Here is a 20,064-nt window from a genome sequence, read left to right as displayed (position 1 = left end):
TCGTTTAGTTGTGTCCGACTCTTCGTGACCCCCTGGACCAGAGCATGCCAGGCACTCCTGTCTGCCACTGCCTCCCTCAGTTTGGTCAAACTCATGCTGGTAGCTTTGAGACTGTTCAACCATCTCGTCCTCTGTCGTCCCCTTCTCCTTGTGCCCTCCATCTTTCCCAACATCAGAGTCTTTTCCTGTGTGATTTCAGTGTGAAGATGCAGACTCATATGACTAAAGGCTACTAGCCATGAAGGAAGTGAGGTTCTGCCTCCATGGCTGGAGGCAGTTATACTTCTGAATACCAATTGCTGGGGGGGGGGGGGAGGGAGAGACAGAAGGGAAAAGCACTCAGATCGTGCCTGGAGGCTTTCCAAGCATCTGGTTGGCCACAGGATGCTGGACTAGACAGGCACTCCTGTCTTCCACTGCCTCCCACAGTTTGATCAAACTCATGCTGGTAGCTTCAAGAACACTGTCCAACCATCTCGTCCTCTGTCATCCCCTTCTCCTTGTGCTCTCCATCTTTCCCAACATCAGGGTCTTTTCCAGGGAGTTTTCTCTTCTCATGAGGTGGCCAAAGTACTGGAGCCTCAGCTTCAGGATCTGTCCTTCCAGTGAGCACTCAGGGCTGATTTCCTTCAGAATAGATAGGTTTGATCTTCTTGCAGTCCATGGGACTCTCAAGAGTCTCCTCCAACACCATAATTCAAAAGCATCAATTCTTCAGCGATCAGCCTTCTTTATGGTCCAGCTCTCACTTCCATACAGCCTCTCAGTCTAGCCTACCTTAAAGAGGGAGAACTCTTTGCATGCCACCTTGAGCACAAGTCAGATATAAATGCCATAAACAAGGATATAACTCACACCAGTTCTCTATGGAGAACTTTGGGCTCAAATATTGTGTTCTGGGAGAGTGAAACATTGGCCATCCCCATGCACCAATAAGATCCATATCAAATAGTGATAGTTCCGGATTCTTATTATTTTAAAAAAATATTTTCCACTAGAATATATGAACATAAGAAGAGCTCTGCTGGATCAGACCAAAAATGGCCCCTCTAGGCCAGCACCCTTTTCTCACTGCGGCCAATCAGAATTTGACCACAAGAAACCCCTCCTGTGTTTTCCAGCTGGTGGTATTCAGAAGCATTGCCATCAATAAACCTCTCCTCCATAAATTTGTCTAATTCCTTTTTTAAAGCCATCTAGATTGGTGGCCATCAGTGTTTCCTGTGGGAGGGAGTTCCACAGTTTAACCATGTGCTGTGTGAAGAAGGATAAAAGGAAGTCAGCCAGACAGGTTGGCAGCAGATTCAGGGACAAACAAAAGAAAGGACTTCTTCTGACAACACATTCTTAATCTATGGAATTAGCTGCCATATGATGAAATGGCTGCTGGGTTAATTAGGGATGCTTGAAAGGCTGAGCAAATTCATCTGCAATTGACCTGATCTGCACTTCTTGGTCACCTCTGGGTTTATTTTATTTTATTAACATATAAAACACATACATATACATTCCACAATACACGTACACCACTCACTACCTAATTTTCATAACATAAAACATACCTACATTACTCTATATAATACCTACCTATACTATACATATCAGCTCTGGGTTTCACACTTTCCCAAATGTTGTGATGCAGTTCTTGTGGTGTGTGTGTGTGTGTGTGTGTGTGTGTGTGTGTGTTGCATATAAATGTGTATTTTTGAGGGTTTTGTTTTTGTTTTGTTTTTTAAAAAAAAACTTTGTGGATAAATTCAGGTGTGGAATACAACAGGATTATGAGTGAAATCATGTGGAAGTGACATGGTCCAGAATGAGTCTGACCCATCCCTAGCTAAGATGGCTTTTTCTTAAGTATACCCTGGTTATTGACAGCTAAATGTAAATTCCATCTTCAGAGGCAGTCAGTCTCTGAAAACCAATTGATATGGTTTCGTAGGGTGGGGAACTCTAATAATAACACATTTTTTGTATGTTTTTTTCACTAATACATGCACAATCCGTATATGACTCATTGTACAAATTCCTTGGCTGAAGAATTGCACTGATAACAATTCAATACAGGGAACCAGGCAGAGGGCCTTCTCGGTGGTGGCGCCCGCCCTGTGGAACGCCCTCCCAACAGATATCAAAGAGAAAAGCAACTTCCAGACTTTTAGAAGACATCTGAAGGCAGCCCTCTTTAGGGAAGCTTTTAATGTTTGATGCATTACTGTACTTTAATATTTTGTTGGAAGCCGCCCAGAGTGGCTGGGGAAGCCTAGCCAGATGGGCGGGGTATAAAAAATCATCATCATCATCATCATCATCATCATCATCATCATCATCATTACTGGATCAGGCCAATGGCCCATCTAGTCCAGCATCCTGTTCTCACAGTGGCCAAAGGGAAATTTGCAAGCAGGATCTATTAGAATCCTACCCAATCTACAGCAGGCCCCATGAAGAACATGCCAGAAGATTAACAGTTCTGTTGCGTTTAAGCATTATTGTTTTGCCTCATGGATGTTCAGGCCCCCTCGCTCTGCTCCCCTGCCCTCGTTCCTGCTGATCAGCTCCATTACTAACATCTGCATTTTGACTGCCTGGCTTTTTATATTTTCCCCTCCCCATTCCCCTCGTCTCCAACTGAAGCTGAAATGAGGCTGGAGGCCAGAGCTGTCCACTCTCATTGACTCTAGGGGCTAGATTAGACTCAAAAGGCTCTCTGGCCTCGCGGGGGGAAGGCAGCAAAATCCCATCTCTTGCGTTCTGCCTCTGGTCCGTGTGCTCAGCTCTCCATCAGTGAGGTTCAGCCATCTTTTGTTTATTTAGCCTCCTCCTTAGCCCTCCAGCAGTGGCCATGTGCTTCCTTCTTCCCATTCCCTCTCCTTGGTGAAAGGACTGCCCCACCTTTCTCCGGCTTGTCATTAGACTATGTTTATGTATGCATATGGTCTCTGTGGCACTGATGAGCTCCAGTGGTGCTTTTCTCACATTGGTGACTGGCTCGGTTTTGCAAGGAGGAAGACAGCAGGGTGAAAAGAGAGGCTGGCTTAGTTCAACCATAGCTTGATGCAACTCCTCTGCCTGCAATTGTGTATGCTTCCCTGGGTTCACTAGGCTACAGTTTGTTTGAGGCAAAGCTGGAAGACCCTTAGTTGTGTGTGTGTTTTTAAAGAACCACACACCCTTCTGATTAGAGCAAAGAATGCTGGGAAGGAAGGAAGGAAGGAAGGAAGGAAGGAAGGAAGGAAGGGAGGGAGGGAGGGAGGAAGGGAGGGAATAATTTCCTTAGAATAAACTTTCTTCCAAACCGCCCTGCCAGCTTGGTGCAGACCCTCCAAGTTTCGCTATTTTCCAGGGACAGCCTGGATTTACAGAAGCTGTTCCAGTTTCTGGGTCATGTGGCCAGCATGACTAAGCTGCTTCTGGTGAACCAGAGCAGCGCACAGAAACACCATTTACCTTCCTGCTGGAGCGGTACCTGTTTATCTACTTGCACTTTGATGTGCTTTCAAACTGCTAGGTTGGCAGGAGCAGGGACCGAGCAACAGGAGCTCACCCCGTCGTGGGGATTCAAACCGCTGACCTGATCAGCAAGCCCTAGGCTCCGTGGTTTAGACCACAGCGCCACCCGTGTCCTGCTGCTTTTCCTTAGGATGTCCCTATTTTCACTGGAGAAAGATCGGAGGGTATGGAGTTATGCGACCCCCTTGCCAAGGAGATAAGTAACTATACAACCTTTCGAAGACATCTGAAGGCAGCCCTGTATAAGGAAGTTTTTTTTTTTTTTAATGTTTAATGTTTTATTATGTTTCTATGTATGTTGGAGGCCACCCAGAGTGGCTGGGGCAACCCAGTCAGATGGGTGGGGTATAAATAATAAATTCTTCTTCTTCATGGAATAGGATGTCTAGCCTACTTCTCAGGGTTGTTTGCTCCATGGAGGAACGTTGGGATATAAATGCAATAAATATATACAATATAGTCTCAGAGAAAGGATTTTGTGAGCGGAGCAAAGGTGGGTTTTTTTTTGTGGCGTTAGGTATGTGAGAGACTGTGGGTTTTGTTTGCAGGTTATTGGAAGCTGGGAAGTTTTGGTGGGTCAAAGAGAGAAGAGCAGGGGTTGAATAGCTGTAACCCGAGGGCCGCATGTGGCCCTCAGCTTCATTTCATGTGAGTGGGGGGCCTGGCACAGGGAGGGAGAAAAGGTGAGAGAGGGTGGGATGGTGAACAGAGAGGGAATTTTGGAAAGTCTCTGTAAGCAAGCTCTGGGAGGGTGACCTGACTCTCCCTGGCCAGATGTTTTTGGCTGACAACTCCCATGATCCCTAGGTAGCAGGACCAGTGGTCAGGGATGATGGGAATTGTAGTCTCAAAACATCTGGAGGGCCAAGGTTGAGGAAGCCTGCTCTACACCCTTAACAAACTACACCTCCCAGAATTCTTTGGGGAAATCCGTGACTTTTTAAAAGTTGTATCAGGGAGCTTCAAATGCGTGGTGTGACTTGCTGAAAGAACGGCTGAGTCGTGTTCTTGTTCTAGATTAGGCAGAGCCTAACTCTTAATCCAGCCCGGAGGTCTTCTCATTCTTGACAAGATGGAGCTCCTTCTTCTCTCTCTCTCGACCTCTGGTTCCCCCAAAACAGGTTTTGTTCCCTCACCCCACATTGCCTCCCTGCCCCATTCATAACAACTGCCGTTGCTCTGGACAGGTGAGTTATTGCGAGGAACATCAACAGGCGTTCATTGCCTTCAGAAACGGAAGACAGATGGCGGGCCAGAAAGAAAATAGGGGATCCATCCATTATTCAGCTTGACAGCCAAAGAGTGACATTTCAGAGGTGCTGTGCACATACGTAGGGTGTCTTAAGGCAGCCACCAAGGTTATCCGAATGGCGTGTCTGCCGGAGGGGAGGGGAAGCAAAGGAAGGGTGAAATCATGGATGCCCAGTAATTTAACAAGACCGTAATAAATTCTACAGCTAAGTCAGCACCACTCACTGGCTTTTCAGAATGGTTTTCTACCAAATAAGCTGGTCTTTATTCATTTTTTATTATTTTTTATTTTGCCCTTCCTTGAGGAAGCGCTTGCTTGTTTGTTTAAATGGCAGCCCGTAGCAAGTGCCTGGTGGAGTGATTTATTCCAACTTTTTCCCTGCTGGGGGCCACTTTCCCTCCAAGGCAACATTCCGGGGGCCATAGACCAAAGGTGGGCATGGCAAAAGTGGGTGTAGCCACTCACACCCCACTCTCCCTCCAGGCCAACAAGATGGATTAGGAACGCTGCTCCAAAGTTAACTTCCAGCTTGGTAAAATCAAGAGAGGAAACTGTAGAGCAGGAGCAGTGAAAGGTATGGTGGCAGGGGATAAATCCTGAGGGCCTGATGGAGGGCACTGGAGGGCCTGAGCATCAGGGAATCACCTGCTGGCATCTGGCAGGAAATAAAGCATAGGGTGGGAGTCTCATTGGTGGTCTTAATGGCACCCACCCATCTCAGGAGACAATGGAAGAGTGCACCTTTGGGCATGAAATCAAACTGTTGGAAGGCTGCAGTACCTGCTGTGTCTGTAGAGACTGATATGGGAGTAACTGGAATGGGTTACTTCCGGGTTTCGGCGGTTGCGCATGTGCAGAAGTACCGAATCGCAACCCGCGCGTGCGCAGACACGGGTTGTGAACGCTACAGGTTGCGAACGTGCATGGATCATGTTTGCAACCCAAGTGTCCACTGTACAGTACAGTAAAGGTAAAGGGACCCCTGACCATTAGGTCCAGTCGTGACCAACTCTGGGGCTGCAGCGCTCATCTCGCTTCATTGGCCAAGGGAGCCGGCGTACAGCTTCCGGGTCATGTGGCTAGCAGGACTAAGCCGCTTCTGGCGAACCAGAGCAGAGCACGGAAACGCTGTTTACCTTCCCGCTGGAGCGGTATCTATTTATCTACTTGCACTTTGACGTGCTTTCAAACTGCTAGGTTGGCAGGAGCAGGGACCGAGCAACAGGAGCTCACCCCGTCGCGGGGATTTGAACCGCCGACCTTCTGATTGGCAAGTCCTAGGCTCTGTGGTTTAACCCTCAGCACCACCCGCATCCCTTGTACAGTACAGTAGAGTATAGTATATTTAAAAATGGATATAAAACCAGAAATAGTATCTATGCCTCTTTGCCAGAGCACTGGCTATTCTTCTACAGTTCTCAATGACATTTTGTTGTGAACAGGGATTTTCAACTCCGACAAACATGAAAGATCAGGAAAAAGAGAGGCTTCTTTGTGCTGGTGAGGAGATGAGAGCTTGTTTGTCTCAAATGAGACCTACTATAAATGAGATTAGCCGGCAAAAGCAAGCTCACACCTCTAATTGACTTTTTAAGGTACATAATGCATGTAAATAGCTTGTTTATAATTATATTTTGGGAAGGATTCATGTTCTTACATAGCTGCATTGTTATAAACTTTCTGGATGTCCTGTGATCGTATTATAAAGTACAGTGGTACCTCAGTTCTCGAACAGAATCCGTTCCGGAAGCCCATTTGGCTTCCGAAAGATTCAAAAACCGAGGCATGGCTTCCCATTGGTTGCAAGAGCTTCTTGTACTCAGCGGAAGCCCAGACGCACATTCAGGTTCTGAAAAAATGTTTAAAAAATCGAAGCATTTACTTCCAGGTTTTGGGCGTCCGAGAACTGAAACCTACAATAACAGAGGCGTTCAGGAACTGAGGTACCACTGTAGTTGTGTTCTATGTTGTAAGTCAAGCACTGCTGCGAGTCGTTTCTTTTTGTTTTCCAGTGCATTTGATATCAAGAAAAAAACTCGGTGTGGCATAAGCAAATTTTAATTCTGAAAGTGTGGCCCAGAGAGAAAAGTTTGAGAACCACTGTCCTAGACAAAGGGACTAATGGCAGCACAGTGGTACCTCTGGTTAAGTTCTTAATTTGTTCCGGAGGTCCGTTCTTAACCTGAAACTGTTTTTAACCTGAAGCACCACTTTAGCTAATGGGGCCTTCTGCTGCTGCCGCGCTGCCGGAGCCCGATTTCTGTTCTCATCCTGAAGCAAAGTTCTTAACCAGAGGTACTATTTCCGGGTTAGCGGAGTCTGTAACCTGAAGCGTATGTAACCTGAAGCATATGTAACCCGAGGTACCACTGTACTTGGGTAGCAAGTCTACAGCCAAAGGAACCTGTTTGACTAGTTCAACAATCGAATCCTCCATTCGATTTTTAACCCTTTCTGAATTCAGGCTCAGGGCCTCAGACTGACCCCACTAGAGGAGGAGGACTCTTAGCTCAGAGGTAGTCCTTATTTGCTGTGTGCATGATGGTTTCATGCTCCCACATTCACACTCTCAGTCCTCTTGCCTGAGGCCCTTTCATGGGAAAAAGCTCCTAGCTTGAGACCCCAAAAGACCTACCATCAAACAATGGCAGGTGATACATATCAGTGACCTGCCATATGTCTGCTTATTAATGTGATTGATGTCCCCACGTGTACATGCTGTGCTGCAGCTTCCGTGCGGAGTTGTTGCGCATGTGACAGTTGCATATTAAGATCTGCACGCAATTTTTTTAAAATGTGCCCTTTCCACATACAAAACTCAATTATCTGATGCTGTCGTAAATTGTGAACGTTTTGGGTGTGCATTGCATGCAAGTTGCTACTGCCCTCTACTGGAGAGAAATCTAACTAGTAAAGTATGGGCAGTTTTAAATGAAATCCATTCAGCTCAGGGCAAGCTCTGACCTCCTATTTCACAGATGAGAAACTGAGGTTCTCAGACAAGGGGGGCACCCAAGATCATTCCAGGTGGCTCAATGGCTAAGTAAGGTAAAGGGACCCCTGACCATTAGGTCCAGTCGTGACCTGGATTTACAGAAGCAGTCCCAGTTTCTTATTTGATCCCAGAATGTCCTGTTTTTCCTTAAAGGTAAAGGGATGCCTGACCCTTAGGTCCAGTTGTGGATGACTCTGGGGTTGCGGTGCTCATCTCGCTTTATTGACTGAGGGAGCTGGCGAACCAGAGCAGCGCACGGAAACCCCGTTTACCTTCCCGCCGGAGCGGTACCTATTTATCTACTTGCACTTTGACGTGCTTTCGAACTGCTAGGTTGGCAGAAGCAGGGACCGAACAATGGGAGCTCACCCCGTTGCGGGGATTCGAACCTCCAACCTTCTGATCGGCAACTCCTAGGCTCTGTGGTTTAACCCACAGCGCCACCCGTGTCCCAGTACAATGGCTAAGTAACCTGGGGCAAAACATTGGCCGCTGTCTTAATGCTGATTTTTGTAAGGCTTTTTAGCCTTACAACATTTCCGGAAGCCCTTTTAGCCAAAGAGGGTGGTAAAAATGTTCAAATAAATAAATAAGTACTGCATTCCAAGACATTTGCTTAGGTCTTATGCAGAACTTGGTTTTATACCCCCAGAATTGTGTGAAATATGATGATTGCTGCAGACTTGAACAAACATTTGAATGTTTCCTAAAATTAGTTCCAATGATGACATGTTTATATTTTCAAGAATTCAGCTCATTTCCCTCAAATTGAAGGTATTGTTCACATTGCCACAGTTTAATTAAAGCTGCATGTTAAGTCTATTTATTTTTAGTTCTCCCCTCTTTCGAAATGTAGTTTCAAGATTTGTTCAGCATGAACTCAAAATGGCAATTATATTGACATTCCCCCCTCCCGAGATGTCCATATGCAACATTCAGGGTGGGTGTAAGGGAATGAGATCATCATTATTATTGATTAATTTATTACCCACCCTTCACCTAAAGTCCCAGGGTGGGTGACAGCATTAAAACAACATTAAACAGCAGCTTAAAACAACTTGCCACCATAAAAATATGGTGGGTAATAGAAACATGCACCACAAGTGTCAGAAGCCAGGGTAAATAGATATGTCTTCAGCATCCTCTGGAAGCTGTATAATGAAAGTGCAAGATGCAACTCTGTCGGGAGGGAATTCCACAGCTTAGGGGCCACCACAGAGAAGGTCCTGTCTCAGGTTGCCACCAATTGAGGCTCTGAAGGTGGAGGAACTATGAATATGGCTTCTTCTCAGCTCCCAAGATGGTCTGTAGGGAAGGAGCCAGCCTTTCAGATATTTGGGGCCTGAGGTATCGTCACCATCAACCCCATATGCAGGGCAAAATCCCAGGAATGATGAGAGTTGTGGTCCACCTAGAGACTCACAGCTTTCTCTTTTCTTTTTTTTTTTAAAAAGGGTTTTATTTATACTTTGCAAGTTTATACATTTCACTAATTTTATACCTCTCATTAATTTTACAATCCTTTTGACATTTCACAACTTGACTTCCTTCCCCCTCTTTCTGTGGTTCCTTACATTTATTTTTAATACCTCCTGTATATCCAAATTAACTTAATTTGCTCATTCGTTCATCTTCTTTAAATATATACTAGTATGAAACTGCAGGTTATTACAATAATCCTGCCTATGTTTTTATCTGTTTGCAATTTATCTGTGAATATTCAATAAACCATTTCCATTCTTTTATGTTAAAAAATGTTATCTTGGTTTCTTATTCCTCTGGTAAGTTATGCCATTTCTGCATATTCCATAAGTTGTTTGTTTTTTTAAAAAAATATTTTCAATGCAAAATAGCAACAAAAATTACAAACATTGGATCCAAAATAAAACAGCACAAACAAGGGGGAAAAACACACACAAGAGAAAAAGAACAAAAAAGAACAAAAACACACATCTACAAATAAAACCATATCATCATACTAATCTAGTCATTACATACATATACACATATTGACTTCCTTCCTTTGTTCTAAGACCTTGAAATTTTTACTCTTTCTAAGCTGTTGTGCCTAATGTAGATTACTGTATCCTTTTTACACCATTTTTCTCTTTCTTTAACCCTGCAAAGCATCATTCATTACATACCAATATGCTTACTCCAGAACAATGTTTTTTTCTTTAGCACATCCCCATGCTTTTAATTATTTTTGGTCCGATTCTCCCCGTATGAATGCTGTGAGTCTTGTCAGATTTATATATTCACTGTAGTCAGGTACATCCAAGGTATTTCCACCCCCTCCAGGAAACATCTCTTTTGAAAGGAAGGAAGGAAGGAAGGAAGGAAGGAAGGAAGGAAGGAAGGAAGGAAGGAAGGAAGGAAAAGAAAGAAAGAAAGAAAGAAAGAAAGAAAGAAAGAAAGAAAGAAAGAAAGGATAAAGTCCAAATCTTTTTCAACCAGACTTGGATGTTTCCAAGCACAATTCAAAGCGTTGGTGCTGACCCTTTAAAGCCCTAAACGGCCTCAGTCCAGTATACCTGAAGGAGCATCTCCACCCCCATCGTTCAGCCCGGACACTGAGGTCCAGCGCCGAGGGCCTTCTGGCGGTTCCCTCATTGCGAGAAGTGAGGTTACAGGGAACCAGACAGAGGGCCTTCTCGGTAGTGGCACCCTTCTTGTGGAACGCCCTCCCTTCAGATGTGAAGGAAATAAGCAGCTATCCTATCTTTAAAAGACATCTGAAGGCTGTTCAGGGAAGTTTTTAATATTTAACGCTGTCCTGTTTTTAACACTTGATTGGGAGCTGCCCAGAGTGCCTGCGGAAACTCAGCCAGATGGGCGGGGTATAAATAATAAATTATTATTATTATTATTATGAAAGTGTGTCCAGCCCCTACTTGCTACTCCCAAAGGAACAAAGTCTCATAATTTTCATAACGATCACTACCATGGTTGTCCTGCAAGGACAGACTTCACTGTTCTGAGTTAGTTACAAGAGGAATCATTGCTGCAGGTGGGGTGCTTAATGGTAGGAAAGAAACCATGGAGCCCCAAGATATCTGAGGGCCGGTAAATGTCACCCTCTCAGCAAGGACTCTCTTAAGAGCCTTCTGCTGCTGATCTAATGCTCTGCTGACTTCATTGCCAACTGTGTTGCAGATCCAGGTGTGTGTCATAGCTGTCAACTTTTCCCTTTTTTTAAGGGAAATTCCCTTATTCCAAATAGGATTCCTCACAAGAAAAGGGAAAAGTTGACAGCTATGGGTGTGTGTGTGTGTGTGTGTGTGTGTGTGTGTGTGTGTGTGTGTGTGTTGCTATGGGGCTCTTCATTCCCTTCATTTTGATGTTTGTGTGTTTAATTCTCCTTTAAAAAATTTCCACTACAGCAGGGATCAGTTGGAGCGGTGGGAATGAAATGTTTACATCCTTTGTGGTAGAGCTTTTTCCAGATGGGACCCTGTTTCGGGGAAATCAATCCCAAGGCCTAGCAGCTGGAACACAGTAGCCTATTAGCAGGGATGTTTAGTTAAAGTTTGCTGGCTTTTAAGAGGTGCGCGGCGGGGAGAGTGGCGAGGCCGGTGGGAGACAAGAGAAGGGCACATCCAAGCGCCCCCTGTTTCTGAATACTGGAATCAGCATGTTTGTCTTGCTAAGACAGCTATAGCAGTAGGCTTGCAGGGTGTGTGTGTGTGGAGGGTCTTCCACATTCACAAATCATAAACCGAATTGCACTTGCAAAGGAAAATGATAACAGAATATTTTCCTTCCTGTTGCAGTGAGGAAATATGTCGCTTATAATCCTGGCACTGTGTCCTGCAGGCAGAGGAGGGACTAAAGAGATGGGGAAAGCTTAGGGATAGCCAAGGGTTTGGAGGAGCCTTGGAGAAGTCCCCGTCCACTGACTCCCTAGATGCCCCTTACTGTGGGGTTTCAGGAAAAGCCACAGAGGACTGTTCTTGTCCTGTTTTTTGGTTAGCCTAATTCAGGGGTCAGGGACGTGGGTGGCACTGTGGGTTAAACCACAGAGCCTAGGACTTGCCGATCAGAAGGTCAGCGGCTCGAATCCCCGCGACGGGGTGAGCTCCCGTTGCTCGGTCCCTGCTCCTTCCAACCTAGCAGTTCGAAAGCACAAAGTGCAAGTAGATAAATAGGTACCGCTCTGGCAGGAATGTAAATGGCATTTCCGTGTGCTGCTCTGGTTCACCAGAAGTGGCTTGGTCATGCTGGCCACATGACCCGGAAGCTGTACGCCGGCTCCCTCGGCCAGTAAAGCAAGATGAGCGCCGTAACCCCAGAGTCAGCCACGACTGGACCTAATAGTCAGCGGTCCCTTTACCTTTACCTTTAACTCTGGGGTCAGCAAACTTTTTCAGCAGGGGGCCGGTCTACTGCCCCTCAGACCTTGTGGAGGGGCAGACTATATTTTTTTTTTGGGGGGGGGGGAATAGAATGAATTCCTATGCCCCACAAATAACCCAGGGATGCATTTTAAATAAAAGCACATATTCTACTCATGTAAAAACACGCTGATTCCAGGACCGTGTGTGGCCGGATTTAGAAGGTGATTGGGCTGGATCCAGTCCCTGGGCCTTAGTTTGCCTACCTGTGACCAAACTGATGCCATTTTGCATCTGTAAAAAAAACATGCTTGATTTAGAATTTAGGAGGGTGAGCCACAGATATGTGAAGACCAGATGACGTTGCTAGGCAATTTTCAGGAAAACCTCCCTCTGTCAGGCAACTCTCACCTTCAAAGTCTCCAGGCAGGGTGTCCTGTTTTGACAGGAACCTCGAAGGGGGGGAAGGGAGGGGTGATGAACAAAGTATGAACAAAGCCTATTGGGGGCTCGCCCGCTCTGTTTTACTCAGCTGAATAAACGACTGAATATGGGAATCTCCTCTGTCTATGGTGTTTATTGGCTTTTCAGTGACCAAGGCAGTTTGGACCCGATTAGCGGACCCCACCATTACTATCAATCCTCGTAGCTGTTATCACCAGTGGAGTCGAGAATGGATTTCATGCTCTTTATTCAGGTCATAGTGGTGAGGAGGAATGAATGTTCCCCCAAAGTATCTGCTTTATATACATTTTTTTTTTACACAATGGGCTGCACATGATTGGCTAATTCCGGGATTCTGTAGGCCAATCAGGTTGTGGATTCACTTCCATCTGGAGCTGGATTGGGTGGCTCCTGCGGACCAATCATACTGCTGCATTGTTCTAGGACCAATCAGACTGCTGCATTCTGAATCCTATTGTTCTAGGACCAATCAGACTGCTGCACTTTGGATCCTATTCAACTCAGTACATAACACCCAGCTTCTACTTTTCCTTCTCCTCCCCTACCTTGCCCTTGCTGCCACCTGTTTGCTTGCCAGACAGAGAGTCAGCGAGCAAGCAGGTTGCGCTGTCGACTGCTTTTTCCACCTCGCTGCCATGGCCATCTGGATGAAAGCAAGAGGCAGGTGAAGACCAAGCAGGTTGCGATAGCGAAGAGGAGGAGCAAGTCTTCGGCAGATGCCCAGCCACGAATGTATTAACCTTTCAGAACTGGTTCCGCCATGTGTTTTGATAAGGCGAGCGGAATTTCACAAGGGGGTTGAGCAAAGCCCCATATTGGAGGGGTTGAAAGATAACCCTCTGCCTGGAGTTGAGAATTTAGTGTTCGCTGACGGGAAAAACAGGCAGACATGCCTGGTTGGAAGATAAACAATAGGTATCCGCCATTGATCAGCAACTTGGGTGTCTCACAATTTGGGATATTGATGTAGAAGACGGTGAGTGGAGACAGATCAATCCTACAGTGTTTTAGAGAGACCTTGCAGTTTCTAACGCCACCTCGACTGTTCGTTGGAAACAGCATGCCTCTGAATGATGGCAGCAGCTAGAAATTTCAAGCAGGGAAGGGGGAAGGGGGTGTGGGCCGCCCTAAGTCTCATCCGGGGCGGGGGTGATAAAATGACAAAGGTGAGTTTTTAAAAACATATTTTTTTAAAAAAATGGGCTCACAAAACTTTTTAGTTCGGTCAACAAATATAATGAAACACGGCTGTTGCTGAGCGCCACACTGCGGGGGCTGGCACATACCACAGGGCCTGCAGCATGCCTGATCCATGCATCTTTCCTGGGAGTTGAAACAAAATAAATAAAATAAAATAAAATAAAAAATTCCTTCCAGTAGCACCTTAGAGACCAACTAAGTTAGTTACAGTCATGCCTCATGTTGCGCTTGCTTCAGGTTGAGCATTTTCAGGTTGCGTCCCGCGGCGACCCGGAAGTACCAGAAAGGGTTACTTCCATGTTTCGCCGCTCGCGCATGCGCAGATGCTCAAGGTGATATCACGCGCATGCGCAGAAGCGGCAGATCGCGACCTGCACAGACACAGGTTGAGTTCTGCTCATGTTGCGAACGGGGCTCTGGAACAGATCCCGTTCGCAACCAGAGATACCACTTTATTGGTATGAGCTTTTGTGCGCATGCAAGCTTCCTTGGGGAGAGCATTCCACAAAAAGGGAAGCACTGCAGAGAAGGTCCGTTCTAGTGTTGCCACCCTTCAGACCTCACGTGGACGAGGCACAGAAAGAAGGGCCTTAAAGGATGAATGCAAAGTCCAGGATGGTTTATATGGGGAGAGTTTCCTAAAGAAAGCCCTGTGAAAATAATGCTTGAAGTGAATATTTACCTTCACTCTGATCGTAAGGAAGGAGTTGGTGCTACAGAAAGTCCTCCCAAAGCTCATTGAACCAGATCTACGTTCCACTTTGACCAGTGTTGTCCAAACCAGTGCTTCCCCAACTTTTTTGGGTCAACGACCCATTTGGTTCCAGACACTCACCCAGGCTATAAAAAAATGTTGTTTGGAATAGTGGATTTCAAAAGCCACTAATAACCCAATAGAATTAAAACAGTAAGAATTAACTGCACATTTTTTCAAAGTCCAATTACATTTACAGTCATACCTCAGGTTACAGACGCTTCAGGTTGCGTTCTTTCAGGTTACGGACACCAAAACCCAGAAGTACTGGAACGGGCTACTTCCGGGTTTCGGCGGCCGTGCATGCGCAGAAGCGCTAAATCGTGCTTTGCGCATGTGCAGAAGTGCCGAAGCGCTACCCGCACGTGCGCTGCTGCAGTTTGTGAACACTGTGGGTTGCGAACGTGCATCCCACATGGATCGTGTTCGCAACCCGAGCGTCCACTGTATTTAGCTTAATTATTTTAACAAAATTGATGAACTGGATCCAGTGATACCAGCTTTTCTAAGCCCGATAGCCATTTGTGCCTCCAGTACCCCCCCTGCTACTCCTTTGCCTCTTTGCAACCCCCCCCCCCCCCGATAATCACACTGCCTGATGGATTTAGAAGGCAATCTATTAGATTCTTATACACCCTCCGTATACACTGCAAAGAAATGCTTTTCAAGTTAGTGCAGGGAAACCCATGTTCATCATCACAGACATTTAATCCGAGCACAAGAGATGAGCTGGTGTAGGGTGTGAATAGAGATAATGAGGCACAGGAAACAAATCTCATGTCATGGAACTTTGTTGTTGTTGTTTTAAAAAAGCACATTTGTGCTTTATTTTCAGAAGCTGCAAACTCAGTGAATACATGAAACAGCTCAGTAAAACTAGGACCTTCTAAACCATGGCAGCCCAATTATGGAACATGTCTCCCCAGGTTTTAAAGCAGGGGTGCGTTGTGGTCTTTTCAGCACAAACCTTTCTATTTTCCGAGGGCTTCTGATCAATCCTACGTTGTTGTAGTGGCAAATTCTAGTTCACAGCTAACCCGTATTCCTCCACAGCACTTTCAGTGTCTCGGGGATTGTGAACTTCCGTACAGAGTGTATGCTCGGAAGGGGGCAGGCTGTCCAATTGGAGCTTTTTGTGTCTCTCCACAGGCAGGGCTGAGGAGAAGTTCTGTGCCAGCATTTAAAAGACGTGGGGGGTGGGGTGGGGTGGGGAGAGAAGTTGGCTTTCACTTCTCAGCAAAAAACCAAATCCCAAAATGAAGACAGTTGCTTGTGTCATGCGCGTCTTGTGGATTTGGGAGGGGGAGAGCCTGCCACAAGCAGATGCGTCCTTGATCTGCCAGACAGAGCCTCCAGATGGCCTTGTGGAGACATCGGTGCCCTGCTAGATCCTCTCTCAAGGAAAGCCTGGACATCGCTGCGTTTCGCAGCCTTGCATCCTGGAATTAACGGAGCGTGTTTCTCTCTCCTTCTCTTCCCCAGGTCTTGCTTGCCTCGGCCACAAGGAGGAGCCCGAATCCAAACATGGGACGGCTGGATTGATCTCATGTAGAGCCCGGGGCGAGAACTCTCTCATTTCCTCCTGTTATGTCCAAGATCTGCCCTCTGCCTGGCTATTGCTTTGAGTTCCAAAGGACGAGGGACCTAGGATGAGGAGGAGCACTGGATATACCTTGAACCTGCTTTTGTTATTGCCACTTTTCTTTGTGTGGACCGTAGTGGCGCTCGACCTTGGGCAGTCTCCGTGCACCACTCTGGTCCAGGGCAAGTTCTTTGGCTATTTTTCCTCGTTTGCCGTCTTCCCGTTGAACTCTTCCCGCTGCTCTTGGATTATCCAGAACCCTGACCCCAGGAGGTACACCTTGTACATGAAGGTCTTGAAGCCCACCGGTGGATGCGACCACCAGCAGATACGGACCTACCAGTTTGACTCCTTCTTGGAGTCCACGAGGACGTACTTGGGCATGGAGAGCTTTGACGATGTGCTGAACCTCTGCGACAGCTCCACCCGCTATGCCTTCCTCCAGTCCAGCAAGCAGTTCCTCCAGATGAAGCAGACCGCGTCCGCCTTAGAAAGCGGGCACGTCCGGTGGAAGCCGGCCAAGGTCCAGGAAAGGGATTTCTCAGTGGAATACCTGGTGGTCGGCAACAGAAGCCCCAGCAAGGCCGCCTGCCAGATGCTGTGCAAATGGTTGGATACTTGCTTGACCACCAGCAGCAGCTCCCACCCTTGTGGCATAATGCAGACCCCCTGCGCTTGCTCCAGCGGAGAGGTGCTAGACCAGCCCAGCGATATCCTGGGCTTCACCAAAAAGAGGGACGATTGTTTCAAAGATGGGATTTACTTGGAGAACTGTGTGAGCAGCCCAAAGGACAGCAGTGGGCTGGATTTCTTGGGTAAGTGATGTCGTCCGGATGCTCAGCGGTGCAGAAATTGATCAGAACCTATGTTTCAGTCACAGGGGAACATTTCCCCCCTTCCACCCATTCATTGATTGGCACAGTCAATGCCACAGCTTCCATTTGCTTTGATTTAAAGTGATCTTGGCTTGCCGTCGTTGAGACATCAAAAACTGGATTCCAGTTTGAAAGTAATTTTGCTGTCTGTCTTTGGGGGTTGGAGTTAGGCTATTAAGAATTATAAGGAAGTTAAGCAGCATGCCTTTTCCATGGTTGCTCCCCTGGCAATGTTGTTATATATCTTTAGTCGCCAAGCAAAAGCATTCCTCATTAACCAGGCCTTTAACTATCTGTGGCCTTTTAGAGTAGGAGGGATGCCTTAAACTATTTCTATTCATTTCTTGGTTTTAATGTATGCATGCGGGTGTTTTGCTTGTTTTCGTAAGCCGCTTTGAGTTGCCTTGGCCTGAAAAAGCAAGTAACAAATTCAATTAATTAATAACTACTACTACTAAGAACAACCGTTGGTTCAGCTTTTGCTAACTCAGTCCTCCAGATGTGTCCTCCAGACATGCTGGCTGGGGCTGATAGAAGTTGAAGTCCCAAACATCTGGAAGGCACTTGGTTGGCGACAGCTGTCTTAGCTCCTACAGAAAATCAGATCTCCGAAATGGGTTAACTCCTGCTTTGCAGACATGCCATTATAAATGGCTGCTATACATTTGCCTATGGTCTCAGGGCTGGCCAAACCATAGAGGCCAATTAGGCAGCTGAATAGGGCAACACAATCCCATGACAGCCTACTCCAGCTGTGTTAATGTTTTGGAAAGAAAGACTGGAGTTGCACAGGAGATGCACCGAATGAGCTTTGCAGCTTGCTTGGTGGGTGATCTAGATTTGGGTGTTTCAGCACTGAAGTCTTTACATTTTAAGCTATTGCTACTACTATGGTGACGGGGAGGGTTTAAATTCCAAAACCAAAAATACAGAATTCATTTTATTTTTTTCCACTGAGTTTAGCATGTATTGCCTCCCATACCCATCTTCCATGCAGGATTTCCACATTTTATGCATTCTTCTATATTAAAGTTACCAGACGCCCCCGTTTCCTGGGGACAGTCCCCGGGTTTACAGCTTTCTCAGCATTCACATGTACTTAGAGAACAATAAGTGTCCCTGGATTCATTGAAAAAAATCTGATAACCTTATTCTATATCAGGGGTCAGCAAACTTTTTCATCGGGGGCTGGTCCACTGTCCTGGTCTCATTGATATAGACCAGATCAGCCTCCTCCTCCATAACTGGATCATGGATGAGAGAGGTCTTACTCAGAGCCAACCTGGCATTCAGCAAAAGCAGGTGCAAACCCGAGGACTGGCTGACAGGACAACTGAAATTCCCCAGTTTGGAGGAGGAGTTGGCATGTGGCACAGTCACCAACTGCCTGTGTTGTGTGCCTGCCCCACCTCTGCCACTGTACCTCCTCCTACCCTTAACCACTGTTCTAGCCCTAGCCCTAGCCCTAGCCCTAACCCTGACCCCAACCCCAACCCCAACCCCAGCCCCAGCCCCAACCCCAACCCCAACCCCAACCGCAACCACAACCGCAACCGCAACCGCAACCCTAACCCTAACCCTAACCCCAACCCTAAACCCAACCCTAACTGTAACCCTAACCCTAGCCCTAGCCCTAGCCCTAACCCCAACCCCAACCCCAACCCCAACCCCAACCCCAACCCCAACTCCAACCCCAACCCCAACCCCAACCCCGGCCCCGGCCCCGGCCCCGGCCCTGGCCCTAACCCTAACCCCAACCCCAACCCCAACCCTAACCCTAACCCTAACCCTAACCCTAACCCTAACCCTAACCCTAACCCTAACCCCAACCCCAACCCCAATCCCAACCCCAACCCTAACCCTAGCCCTAGCCCTAGCCCTAGCCCTAGCCCTAGCCCTAGCCCTAGCCCTAGCCCTAGCCCTAGCCCTAGCCCTAGCCCTAGCCCTAGCCCTAGCCCTAGCCCTAGCCCTAACCCTGTTCTGCTCTCATCAGCTCCTCTCTTCCCAGACACATCTCCCATCAACAACAAAAAACCCTACACAAATTAAAAACAGTTAAAATAATTAAAAACAGTTTTTTAAAAAAAAAACTCCAAAAATGAAGCCAAAGCAAAACTTTCTGCATTATCCTCCTTGTTGGACTGAATCTCCTTCCAACAGAGAACCCTACAACTCTCTCTCTCTCTCTCCCCCTCTCTCCTCCTAGCAGAGTCTTTTCCTGAGCATCCTAATCTCACTTTAGCTGCTGCTCCACGGTAGCATCTCTCTAACAGGATGTTCTGACTGCCTCTGTGCTGGCTCAGGTCTCTTCCAGAGCTTAAGGCAGGACTTGATGCCAGCTTTGGGGGTAAATGTTTTTGTGCCTGCAGTACACAAAAGCAGCAGGTGGTGTTTGTTTGAATGGATGAGAAGGCCCTTTAGGGAGGCTGCTGCTGGCTCCGGGAGCTGGTGGGGCCTGGTGTGCCTCTCTCAGTTAGCAGAGATGTTGACTTTTGGCTGTACATGCAGCTTATCTGAGAGATAAACAGTAGCCTGGAGAGCTGCTTGGCCGGCCATTATCTGTTGAGATGCTTTAAAAGGCTTTGTGGATTTTTGCAGTGACATCACAACAGCATGTTATTAACACAGAAATAGCAAGTTGATGGGATGTAAGTTTTAGCTGCTGGAAGCAGGAAGAGGAGCTGAAATTGCCTTGTCTGCGCCTAAGGCGGTTTCCTCCTTCTCAGTTGCCCCAGCATGTCCCCAGCCCTCCCCATTATCTTTTGGGTGGGCCCTAAGGACTTAAAAACAATTAAATCTGTTGTCTGAAAATGGCAGCTTTAATTTAGTAGTGGCTGGGGCCCAATGGAGCTGATAGGGTGGAGGGCAGGGAGTCCATCACTAGGTGGCGCCAGAGTCAATGAGAGGTGCAGCCAGAGCGAAGGGCGGGCAAAACTCTCTCTGTACTTAAGTACCACTAGCAGCCATGCAGGAAAACTGTATGGCAATGGGGGGCTGATGCCTATTGGGACATGTAGGGCAGAAGGCAGGGAGGCCAAAAATTGGTGGAGAGCAATGACAGGGAGAGGCAGCAAAGTCTAGCTTCACGTTCACC

General features: G+C 46.9%; 1 protein-coding gene across 2 annotated transcripts in view; it reads left to right on the top strand.

Moving 5' to 3' along the window:
• The window catches only part of ADGRB1 (adhesion G protein-coupled receptor B1), a 381,963-nt gene that overhangs the window by 98,237 nt on the left and 263,662 nt on the right, over positions 1–20,064 (top strand). For both annotated transcript variants that reach the window (XM_077932693.1, XM_077932692.1), the window contains exon 2: positions 15,996–16,910. In XM_077932693.1, coding sequence (XP_077788819.1) covers positions 16,163–16,910 — 748 coding nt within the window. In that variant the 5' untranslated portion in view covers positions 15,996–16,162. The remainder of the gene's footprint in view (positions 1–15,995; positions 16,911–20,064) is intronic.

The sequence above is a fragment of the Podarcis muralis genome, chromosome 8 (genome assembly GCF_964188315.1).
Source record: "Podarcis muralis chromosome 8, rPodMur119.hap1.1, whole genome shotgun sequence".
NCBI lineage: Eukaryota > Metazoa > Chordata > Lepidosauria > Squamata > Lacertidae > Podarcis > Podarcis muralis.
This window is presented reverse-complemented; position numbering and strand designations above follow the sequence as displayed.